Genomic DNA, 12,265 nt, shown 5'->3' with positions numbered 1-12,265 from the left:
CTTAGTCACAGCATGCATGCGGGATCTAGTTCCCCGACCAGGGATTGCACCGGGGCCCCCTGCATTGGGAGTGCAGAGTCTTACCCACTGGACCACCAGAGTCCCTCTTTTTCTTACTTTTTATAAATGGAATCAAAAAGTATGTTCTCTTGCTCACTATTGCCGGTTATGGCCTCTGTTGCTCAATATTAGTTTTGTGAGACTCACCTATAGTATCATCATGTAGATGTACACCATTCCTTCACACTGTTGTATGGTATTCCATTGTGAAGGCACCACAATATTGGTTCCTTTTACTGTTGATGGGCATTGCGGAGAGTTCTAGTTTTAGGCTCTTGTGAATGGTACCACTATGAACATTCTATAACATGCCTTTTGGTGTGTTTTGGTACATATTTCTGTTGGGTATATATCTAATAAGGGTAGGATCACTGGGTCATACCAATACTTGTTATAGTTAATCATTTTCATTGTAGATTTTCCAGTGGGTCTGTAGTGATATCACATTTTAATTTGCATTGTGAGTTTTGTTTTGTTTTGGCTGTGTTGGGTAGTAGTTGTGGCATGCAGGATCTTTGTTGAGGCATGCAGGATCTTTCCTTGTGGCGCGCGGGCTTCTCTCTAGTTGTGGCATGCAGGTTTTTCTCTCTCTAGTTGTGGCGAGAGGGCTTAGTTGCCCTGCGGCATGTGGGATCTTAGTTACCCGACCAGGGATCGAACCCGTGTCCCCTGCATTGGAAGGCGGATTCTTTACCCCTGGACCACCAGGGAAGTCCCTGCATTGTGAGTTTTAATTTGTGTTTCCTTGATGACTAAGGACGTTGAGTGCCTTTTCATGTATGTATTAGCCATTTGGAGATCCTCTTTTGTGAAGTGTCTGTTCAAGTCTTTTTCCCATTTCGCTTTTGTGTTTTCTGTGCTTTTGTTCTTGATTTATATGTCTTTATAGCATCTGGATATGAGGCCTTTGTAGGATTTATGTATTGTAAATCTTGTCTTCTATTCTGTGAGTTTCCTTTCATTTTCTGAATGGTGTCTTTTGATGATGGTGTCTTTTCATTTAAATATAATACAGTCTGTCATTTTCTTTTTATGGTTGCCACCCTTTGGGTTCTGTGTAAGGAATTTTTGCATACTTTAAGGTCATGAAGATGTTCTGTTTTTTTCTAAAAACCTTTACATTTAGGACTGTAATTCATCTGAAATCTATGTGTGTATGATGTGAGGTAGGGGTTAAGATACATTTCCTCTCAATAACACTTTTTAGCGATTTTACTTTGGATGACTCGTGTCAGTTTCTCCATTTCTGAGGTGAGGGTAATACTAGTGCTTATATTGTGTGGTAGTTGTGAGGATGAAGTGAGTTGATATACATAAAGATTTAAAGTAGTTCCTGGCAAATAGAAAGGACTCAAAGAAGGGTTAAGCATTACTATTATAATTAATTAGTATCATACATCAGGCTCTGTGCCAAGTACTTTATGTGCATTAGCACATGTAATTCTCACAGCATCTAGGAGGAAAAAATACGCATCTGTGGGATGGAGTTGCCCAAGTCAACAGCACTAAGTGGCAGAGGTGGCATTTGAACCCAAGCCTGTTGGACTCCAGAGTCTGATGTGGGACATTTGCTCAGATTTTCAATTTGGGGAGGGCGAGGGGCTGTGGCCCAGGCCCAGGTCCTCTCCTGACCACACGTTCCCACTGCCCCCCACTCCCAGGTTGGCTACCAGATCCGTTTTGAGAGCACACGCTCGGCGGCCACCAAGATTGTGTTCCTGACAGTGGGGCTGCTCCTGAGGCAAATCCAGCGGGAGCCCCGCCTGCCGCAGTACCAGGTCCTGATCGTGGATGAAGTCCACGAGCGGCACCTCCACAATGACTTCCTCCTGGGTATCCTCCGGCGCCTGCTGCCCCAGCGACCTGACCTCAAGGTCATCCTCATGTCAGCCACCATCAACATCTCGCTCTTTTCCAGCTACTTCGGCAGTGCCCCCGTGGTACAGGTTCCCGGGAGGCTCTTCCCCATCACGGTCAGTGCCCCCCTTCACCCCTCCCCAGACTTCCCACCTGGTCTCTGGCCACCCTGGACATGCCCCTTCTCTTCTCTTTTTCTCTGTTTCCCATCTCTTTGATTAATGATGTTCTCTCTCTCTCTCTTTTTTAAAGTTGCTGTTTTTGGAGCATTTACAGTGTGCTGGATAGAGTGCTAAGTGCTTGTTAGAGGAGACCCCAAAATTTAAAGGCTCAAGTAACATAGAAATAAATTTTTCTTATATAACCCAAGCCAGCCAGGTGTGGCTGGTCCAGGCTGATGGGCAGCTCTGTTCTACGTGGTCACTCAGGGACCCAGGCTCCCCTTTTCTCATTGCTCTACCATCTCACAGGGCAGGGTTTCTAGACTCAGCGCTTTTGACATTTGGGTCTGGGTAATTCTTGGCTGCCCTGTGCATCACAGGGTGTTTAGCAGTATCTCAGAAGTGGCAGAGCCAGGACTTGAATCCCACTCACAGCCAGACATGTCCCTGTGCTCGATAGCTTCTGTTTGCCCTTCCAGATCTCCTTGTCCCTTCCCCACCTTCCTGTCTTCCCTGGGAGGCACAAACGGACCCCTTTCCCCTCTGCCTTCTGGTTGGCCAGTGGGAAAAGGAGAGTCAGCCCCTCCCCTGAGGTCTCCAGTGAACTGTGACCCTCACCCGAAGTCACAGCTCCTTTTCGAGATGTCTCTCCACACAGCTCTCTCCTTTATGGGTTTTTTTTGTTTTTTTTAGTATTTTTTTGTGGTACACGGGCCTCTCACTGTTGCGGCCTCTCCCGTTGCGGAGCACAGGCTCTGGACGCGCAGGCTCAGCGGCCATGGCTCACAGGCCCAGCCGCTCCGCGGCATGTGGGATCCTCCCGGACCGGGGCACAAACCTGTGTCCCCTGCATCGGCAGGCGGACTCCCAACCACTGCGCCACCAGGGAAGCCCTCCTTTATGGTTTTGATAACCACTACTTCCTCTTGTTTTGAGGCCCAAGAATTGATAAGAGCTCTGAGGTTCCTAGCCCCAGGAGATGCACTGTCCCTTGTGGTTTCTGGGTCTAAATGCCCATCAGTCTGTCTTCTAAGTAGCCATTAGAAACAGTGAGGTTGCTTTCAGAGAAGTGATTTCTAGAGTTTTAATCCCAACTCCACCCCTTAAAATTTTGTTCCTGTTGGAGTTATACTCCAGATACAAAAGAGTACCCATATCACAAGTGTACAGCTCAATTAATTCTCACAAATTAAATACCTGTATAGAGCCAGCACCCAGATTAAAAAACATGAACGTTACCAGCACCCCAGAAACCTTCCAGTTACCTTGATACTTTGACCTTTTATTACATCCTCCTCAGATACCGTCTTTGAGTGTGCTGTCTGCTGCCTGACTGATCTGTGTCTTGTCTGTCAGCCTGTGGCCTCCTCGCCCCATTGCTTGGGAGCTGGAGTGACAAGGTATGCTCCTGCCTGGGGCTGTCTCCTCACAGGTCGTGTACCAGCCGCAGGAGGCCGAGCCAACAACATCCAAGTCGGAGAAGCTGGACCCGCGGCCCTTCCTCAGGGTGCTGGAGGCCATTGACAATAAGTACCCACCCGAGGAGCGGGGTGACCTCTTGGTCTTCCTCAGTGGCATGGCGGAGATCAGCGCCGTGCTCGAGGCCGCCCAGACCTACGCCAGCCACACCCAGCGCTGGGCGGTGCTGCCGCTGCACAGTGCCCTCTCTGTGGCCGACCAGGACAAGGTGGCGCATGCAGCCAGGCCACGTGGGGCAGATGGGGGTCTGGGGGGCGTTGAGGGCAGCTAATGCAGGACAGATGTGACCCCACAAGCCAGGGCTGTGGGCTGCAGAGGGGCTGCTCCCATCTTTGAGTTCCTGATGAGGTGGGAGGCATTGGAGCTGAGCTTTGGAGGACAAGGAGGGTTTTTTTCTTTTTTCTTTGCGGTACGCGGGCCTCTCACTGTTGTGGCCTCTCCCGTTGCGGAGCACAGGCTCCGGACGCGCAGGCTCAGCGGCCATGGCTCACGGGCCCAGCTGCTCCGCGGCATGTAGGATCTTCCCGGACTGGGGCACGAACCCGTGTCCCCTGCATCGGCAGGCGGACTCTCAACCACTGTGCCACCAGGGAAGCCCCAGACAAGGAGGGTTTTGAGTAGGAGAAGAGGGAGGAAGGCAGTTCAGGTGGCGGGAACCAGCTTGAGCAAAGGCCTGGAGATGGGAACCTGTGAGTGGGGTGTGGGGAAAGGTGAAGAGACCGCCTGGTTGGAATGGAAGGGTGCTGGGAGAGAGGCCTTTGGGTCACTGTCTTAGTTATTGATTGCCGTATAACAAATTACCCACAAACCTAGCAGCATGTTTATTGTTACATGCATTATCTCACATAGTTTCTGTAGATCAGAAATCTGGGAGGAGCTTAGCTGGATGGTTCTGGCTCAGGGTCTCTCATGAGGTCGCAGTCAGATGTCAGCTGGGGATGCTCTCATCTGAAGGCTTGACTGGGGCTGGAAGATTATCTTCTCAGGTGGAGCTGGCTGTTGGCTGGGGGCCTCTCTAGGGGGCTGTTTGAGTGTCCTCACAATATGGTGGCTGGCTCTTCCCAAGAGACCAAAGTAGAAGCCACAGCATCTTTTATGACCTAGCTTTGGAAATCACAAACCATCATTTCTACAGTATCTCTTAGTTTTTTTGTTTTTTGTTTTGTTTTTAATTTCCAGATAGTAGATAGTTTTATTCTATTTATTTATTTATTTATTTTTAAATTTATTTATTTATTTATTTATTTATTTATTTATGGCTGCGTTGGGTCTTCATTGCTGCGCACGGGCTTTCTCTAGCTGTGGCGAGTGGGGGCTGCTGTTCGTTGCAGTGTGTGGGCTTCTCATTGTGGTGGCTTCTCTTGCTGTGGAGCATGGGCTGTAGGCACGTGGGCTTCAGTAGTTGTGGCTCGCAGACTCTAGAGCACAGGCTCAGTAGTTGTGGCGCACGGGCTTAGTTGCTTCACGGCATGTGGGATCTTCCTGGACCAGGGCTCGAACCCGTGTCCCCTGCATTGGCAGGTGGTTTCTTAACCACTGCGCCACCAGGGAAGCCCTATCCCTTAGTTTTTAACCCGGTCTGCCCTGTTCAGGGGGAAGGTACTGGGTGAGGGTGTGAATCCCAGGAGTTGAGACTCCCCCAGGCTGTGCTGGAGGCTGACTACCATAGTCACCTCCGGAAGAATCCCTTCAGGTCAGACTTGGTTGTTTAGTGATTAAAGAAACAAGCTTTGAGCACCTCCTTAGTGCTCCCCTTGCTCCAAGGGGCCTCTTTGGGATACAGTGGGAGCTGAGATATGGTTCTTCTCCTCAAGCTGCTGGTCCGCTGAGGGGGGATAGACAAGTAATTGACAATCCCACAAGTGGTAGAGGAGAACTCTGGATACTCTGAGAACAGAGTCTTGGTGGATTCAGGAAAGGCTTCCTGGAGGAAGGGACTCTGTACGTGGAGACCTGAGAAAGCCCCATTGTAGGAAGGGGGCGAGGAGAAGCGTGTCCCAGCTGAAGCGTGTGGAGCACTGGTTTTGTGCTGGGCAGAGTCCTGAGCTCTGTGCACTCCTTGTCTCTAAGCTTCACAGCCGCCCTGTGTGCCAGGTCCTGTTGTCCCCATTCAGTAGATACAGAAACTGAGGCGTAGGCACTTATGCAAAGTCACATAATTGGCAGAGCCAGGCTGTAGAACTTTGTAATTTGGTACCAGAGCCCATACTCTTAACCAGAGGTTGGCAGACTTTCTGTGAAGAGGGCAAATTTTTCGTTTTTGTGGGCTCTATGGTCCCTGTCGTAACTACTCTACTGTTACAGGTAGGAAGCAGCTGTAGACTGACCTGGTGAGGCTGTGCTCCATTGAAACTTGATTTACAAAAACAGGTGGCAGGGTGGATTTGGCCTGCAGGCTGCAGTTGCTGACAGCCACTCTTAACCACTGTGCTTGGCTGTCTCTTGGGTCCATGAGAAGGGCTTGTGCAAAGGGCCTGGGGTGAGAGAAAGATGGGACAGCTGGGAAACTGCACTCAAAGTGGCTGGGTCCAGATTGTGAAGGGGAAGTCAGGAGAGATGGGACTGGAGAGGTGGGCAGGGTTAGACCACCAGGGACCTTGAAGACCTGTTGTGGTGGTGGGCTTTGTCCTGAGGGCACTGGAGGGGTCATGGGAAGGTTCTGAGCAAGGTGGCGGGCAGTGCCAGTTTGTGCTTTAGCAGATCCCTCTGCTGCATGTGAAGGCTGGATGGGAGGGGATGAGACTAGAGACCAGGGAGGAAGCTGGAGCGGGATTGGGGTGGGAAAGGAGGGGCGTGGAGCAGGGCAGGGGCTGTGGGTTTGGGGAGGAGGGAGTGAATTCATGAGATGTTCAAGATGATCTGGTGTGGCGGGGTGGGTGAGAAGGGAGGGAACACCCAGGACAGCCCAGGTTCTGGTCCCGGTGATGCAGTAGATGAGGAGCCATCTCTAAGATGGGGGCCCGAGTAGGGAAGGGTTCAGTAGAAGGTGCTGAGGCTGTTTTAGACATATGACTGTGAGGTGCCCATGGGACATCCAGGAGGCCACTGGACACATGGGTTAGTGAGTGCCGAGTTAGTTGTGCAAAGGGCCTGGGGTGAGAGAAAGACAAGGCACTGATGCCGCCTCTTCACTATACCCCAGGTGTTCGACGTGGCCCCACCTGGAGTCCGGAAGTGCATCCTCTCCACCAACATCGCTGAAACCTCAGTCACCATTGATGGGATCCGCTTTGTCGTAGATTCTGGTAAGCGCTGCCCCCCAGCTACCTCAAGGATCTGGTGAGAAGTGTGGGGTTTGGAGCTGTGCACATGTAGTGAGGGAACTCTGGACCACAGCAGGGAGGAGGTAGTGTTTAGGGCTGTGTAGCAGTGGCAGCATCTTAATCTTGCTCAGGCCTTCCTAGCTTGCTCCTGCCTCAGGGCCTTTGCATTTACCGTCGTCTCTGCAGAGAGCTGTCTCTCCCCAGATTTTTACACGGCTCACTCCCTCACCTTATTTCAGGACCTGCGCAAATGTCTCCCCATTAGAGAAGCCCACTTGTTCACTTTATCTAAGCGATCTCCTTTCACTGTCACTTCCCTTATGAGGCTTTATTTTTCTTCATAGTATGGGCATTATATTTTATATATCTTGATCTATCTATTGTCTGTCTTCCCAACTAGACTGTTCTCTGGAAAGTCAGCATAGCCTAGTGGCGAGGAGACACTGGGGCCAGCCTGCAGGTACACTGCCGGCTGTGTGACTCTCAGTGCGTCAGTTTGCTCATTTGTAAAATGGCACTCATAACAGCACCTCCCTCAGGTGTTGAGGATTAAAGACGTTAATACATTTGGGGGCTGAGGCTGGAACCTGGCACAGGGTGAATGCTCAGTAAATGTCAGCAGTTATCTTATTGTATTGAATCTGATGCCACTGACGATAAAAGATTCCATAATTTTATGTTGGATGACTGAACCTCTGAGTAAGAAAAGGCTTGAGAAAATAAGTGAAAAGATAAGTGAATGAGGAAACTAAAGAATACATTAACAAAATGGTAGGGTGGGGCCAAGAGTAAGCTCTCAGTTAGTGTTACTGGAACAAAGGAGTAAGTGAGGGTGTCAGTGAGTGAACGGCTGGGTAGAGGGCCAGGTGCATGGAGGGCCCACGTGGCTCCTGCACACACATTCCCTTCCCTCCCTGCTACCCTCCTGCCCACCCAGGGAAGGTGAAGGAGATGAGCTATGACCCGCAGGCCAAACTGCAGCGGCTGCAGGAGTTCTGGATCAGTCAGGCCAGCGCTGAGCAGCGTAAGGGCCGGGCGGGCCGCACGGGCCCTGGCGTCTGCTTCCGCCTCTATGCCGAATCGGACTACGATGCCTTCGCCCCCTACCCTGTCCCGGAGATTCGGAGGGTCGCCCTGGATGCACTGGTGCTGCAGGTGAGGCAGGGGCTGGTAGGGGACTGCATCCTGAGTGCTGGTGCCAGAGAGGAACCCAGGAGGCATTTAGACATGGTTTCAGGGTCAGGAAGGGCAGGGCTGGCCAGGCCACTGAGTGGAACTCATTCCTTCCAAATGTCAGATCCCGTATTGAGGGGAGAACTGTTCCCCCAAATCCCCAGGGTCATGGGAAGAACCTTGTGACTCAGTCACAATGCTTTCAGCTGTAACAGAAAACCCATCAAGAAGTGGCTTTTAAAACCGGGGTTTTGGGCTTCCCTGGTAGCGCAGTGGTTAAGAATCTGCCTGCCAACGCAGGAGACATGGGCTCGAGCCATGGTCTGGAAAGATCCCATGTACCGTGGAGCAACTAAGCCCGTGAGCCACAACTACTGAGCCTGTATGCCACAACTACTGAAGCTTGTGCCCCTAGAACCTGTGCTCCGCAACAAGAGAAGCCACTGCAGTGAGAAGCCCTCGCACCACAACGAAGAGTAGCCCCCGCTCGCTGCAACTAGAGAAGAGCCCGCACACAGCAATGAAGACCCAACACAGCCAAAAATAAATAAATTTATTAAAACGAAAACAAACAAAAAAAAAACGGGGTTTCTCAGTACATTTTATGTCATGGCTTAGATGTCATTTGCTTAGATTAGGCTGCTGTGACAAATAGACCCACTCACATAACAGCCAACACAGCAGGACGTTAGTCCTTGGGTTGGTGGGCAGTTTCCTTTATTCAGAGACCTGGGCCTTCTTCCTCTCATGGCTCCATCATCTCCCTGGGGCGTCTTCATCATGTGTGTCAGCCAGCGATGGGGAGAGAGCGTGGGACTTAACGTTTGGGAGGGTGTGAGGGCCAGGTCCACAAGCAGTGTACTTCCCTTCCACTCACCCTGGTGAGAGCTCGGTTCTGTGGCCACTCCTCACTGCAGGGCAGGCTGGGAAGTGTAGTCTCTGTGCTCAGGAAGAAGCAGGAGTTGAAAATGGGGAACAGCAGGTGGCATCTGCCTCAGGCTCACACGTGCCCAGGTGAGAGAGAGGCATGAACCAGCCCCCTTTCCTATGGGCGATGCACACTCATTGTTTCTATTCATTTGATTTCCTTTTAAAAAAATGCCAGTTGTGACCCATGTCATGGAGTTCCTGACTCACATAACCTGCTGTTTGAAAAATGCTGACTTGAACAATACAGAAAACGTACCGTTTCACGTAACAGGAAACCTTGAGATAGGGAAATTCCAGGCTTGGTTATTTATTTATTTATCTATCTATATCTATCTATATCTATATATTTTTTTCGTTGTGCCAGGTCTTAGTTGCAGCACTTGGGATGTTTTTTTAGTCGCGGCATGCGAGATCTAGTTCCCCGACCAGGGATTGAACCCGGGCCCCCTGCACTGGGAGCGTGGAGTCTTACCCACTGGACCACCAGGGAAGTCCCCAGGCTTGGTTATTTAAATAGAATGGTGATGTCATAAAGGAACAGGGTTTTTTTCTAGCTTTCCAGCCTCAGCTTATCAGCAGCTGTCCTAATAACGATGGTGATGATGATAAAAAGCACTCACCTCGCACTTCCTGTGTGCTAGCTCTGTTCTAGGTGCCTGAGTTATGTATATAAGTTTTGCTCCTCACACAATCTCTGTAGTAGGTAAACTTATTCCAATTTATGGATGAGAAGCAGGATGCAGAGAGGTTAAGTAGCTTGATCCATGTGGTATGGCTGGCAAGTGGCAGAGCCCGGATTCCATCTGAGGCTGCCAGGCTCCAGAGTGTGCCTCATGAATGCCACCTGGCTCTGGTAGCCATGGGCAGCACCTCCTCCTCCTCTACTATCTGGCTGCAGAGGCGATGAACTGCCCCTCTTTGTGGGTCTCTTTTTTTTTTTTTGGCCGTGCCGAGCAGCTTCCAGGATCTTAGTTCCCCAAGCAGGGATTGAAGCCAGGCCCACGGCAGTGAAAGTGCAGAGTCCCAACCACTGGACCGCCAGGGACTTCCCAGTTTGTGGGTCTCATTTTTAAGGCCGTGGGAACCTTTTCCAGAAGCCCCCTGGCTGGCCTCCCATCCTGTCTTGTCAGCAGAACTAGGTCACGTGTCCACTCTGTGACCTGTAATTGTCCGGGGTGGCGGGGTGGCATTGCCCGACTGGATCAGAGCAGTGATTCGCAGTCTCAGCTACACTTTGGAATCACGAGAGTGCTTAAAAAACCAAAAAACAGCCGTGCCCTACCCCTCACCCAGAGCTTCTCATTTAAAGGTCTTTTAATGAGTATTAGTGATCTCCCAGACAACACCATAGCTTAGTGAGCAGGGAGGAAGGTGGTACCACTGGCTGCTGGGTGGGTGCCAGAACTTCTGGTGCCCTCCAGATCAGGCCCAGGAGAGCAGGCCACCTTACCCAGAGACTTTGGCAGATCCCCTAGTCTCTCTGAGCCTTGTTCTCACTCTCTCACGGTCATGGGAGCCACCATGCCAGCCCTTCCTTCATCCACTCACCAGAGAGGTGCCGCTTCCCTATGCCATGCCAGGCCTGGTGATGATACATGTTTCACTGCTTTCTCCCCGTGACCTGCTACCCCTCTGAGCCTTTGAATCAGTCGGGATGCTTTGGTCAAAAGTGAGAGAAACCCAACTCAAACTGTTGTTAGCAGAAAAGGGGCTTTTATGGATTTGTGTGTCCATGTTGGGGGGAGGTCTAGCTTAGGAAAAATTAAGGATTTCTCCATCTGCTGTGAATGGGCTAATTTCCAGGCAGTGGAAAAACTAACCACAACAGCTCTGGGCTTCCATCCTGGCCCCTCACAACCAGAGAGGATGCTGGAGCTTCTCTCTCTCAGCTCCAGTCTGCAAAGTCCCAGGGAAGGATTCTGAATGGCCCAGCTCAGGTCATGTGCTCATTCCTTAGTCAGTCGCTCTGACCAGGGGCTGAGAAACCTCAATTGGTCCAGCTTAGATCGTCTGCTTGCTCCGTGGCCAGGGTGTGGAGAAGAGCTGCTAGGCAGACAGACAGATAATGGCCCTCCTTCCCTGCTTCTGTACAATGAACCTTGACATTGGGCATTTTAAAGTATCACAAGTTTGTGATCCCTGAGTCCCCCAGTGTTCCACAGTGGCTCATGTGTTCCCCATTCCTGACAGGGTTTGGTTCTCATTCCAGATGAAGGGCATGAGTGTGGGGGACCCCCGAACCTTTCCCTTCATCGAGCCACCCCCACCAACCAGCTTGGAAACGGCCATCCTCTACCTCCGGGACCAGGGGGCCCTGGACAGCTCAGAGGCCCTCACCCCCATTGGGTCCCTGCTGGCCCAGCTGCCTGTGGACGTCGTGATTGGTGAGGACCCCCCCTTGGGGTGATCACATAGGGTCCTGGGAATGGGTGTGGGACACCGCTTGCTCTGAGTGCCCCGGGGTCAAGTCTGGTCCTTCTCTGGGCCCTGTCCATTCATTCTCAGGTCCTCTGTGTCAGGTCCTGTTCTAGCGCCAGGGATATAGCAGTAAACAAAACAGACATTTCCCTCCTCTGCACAGCCTGTCCCCAGCTCCACGTGGTACCCCCTCTATTGTGGTTGGATGTCAAAACCGCCTGCCTCTTCCTCTTGCCCATCCTGAGTCATCCCTGCCCCTGCCGAGGAACTTGCTGACCGAGGCGTATTTATCTTGCCCAATTCTCCTGACTTGAGACATTCTGTGTCTACCAACAATCCACGGCCCAGAGAATATTGCTAGCTGAGTTCTACCACCTGGGGCACCACTTCCCAGGCATAATTCTCAGGGGAGCTTTCTGCCTGCGTCAATATCGTTAAAGTCCCCATCATTGCGACACGCTGGAGTGTCAGTATGGGCAGCAGCCTGGGTACCACCAACCCTGAGGGCCACCCACAGCTATGGAAATGGTTATTTTTGTTTATTTGAGAAGGAAACAGGGCTAGTGCAAGGAGAATCAGATCTGAGAAGAAAGAGAACAGTCTGTGAGCATTTGCTTTGCGTCAGTGGAAGACTTTGTGGCCCTTATTTCATCTTCACCTGGTGAGGGGAGGGCCTCTGGGCACTCCTGTTGTACAGTTGAGGAAAACGAGGCTCAGAGAAAGGCTGTCACTCGCTCGCCAGGGAGGCACGCCCCAGCCAGGCCCTGTGGAGCAGGCGACACAGATGATGCAGTGCTGGGCAGTTCTGGGCCCCGGTGGCTCAGTTACCGTTCTTCCTCTGTGCCAGTTGGAGCTCCCAGTGCTTCCCAGGTGAAACACAGTTCATCCTCACAGCAGGTAGATGCTGCAGTTAACCCATTTCAC

General features: G+C 51.4%; 1 protein-coding gene across 4 annotated transcripts in view; it reads left to right on the top strand.

The window, feature by feature from the left end:
• DHX34 (DExH-box helicase 34) overlaps nt 1–12,265 on the top strand; it is a 33,794-nt gene that overhangs the window by 4,663 nt on the left and 16,866 nt on the right. For all 4 annotated transcript variants that reach the window (XM_022585245.2, XM_022585243.3, XM_022585244.3 and 1 more), the window contains 5 exons: nt 1,722–2,033; nt 3,511–3,765; nt 6,700–6,802; nt 7,758–7,975; nt 11,133–11,307. In XM_022585245.2, coding sequence (XP_022440953.2) covers nt 1,722–2,033; nt 3,511–3,765; nt 6,700–6,802; nt 7,758–7,975; nt 11,133–11,307 — 1,063 coding nt within the window. The remainder of the gene's footprint in view (nt 1–1,721; nt 2,034–3,510; nt 3,766–6,699; nt 6,803–7,757; nt 7,976–11,132; nt 11,308–12,265) is intronic.

The sequence above is a fragment of the Delphinapterus leucas genome, chromosome 20 (assembly GCF_059928025.1).
Source record: "Delphinapterus leucas isolate spDelLeu-1000000601 "Yukka" chromosome 20, BTC_Dleu_Yukka2, whole genome shotgun sequence".
NCBI lineage: Eukaryota > Metazoa > Chordata > Mammalia > Artiodactyla > Monodontidae > Delphinapterus > Delphinapterus leucas.
This window is presented reverse-complemented; position numbering and strand designations above follow the sequence as displayed.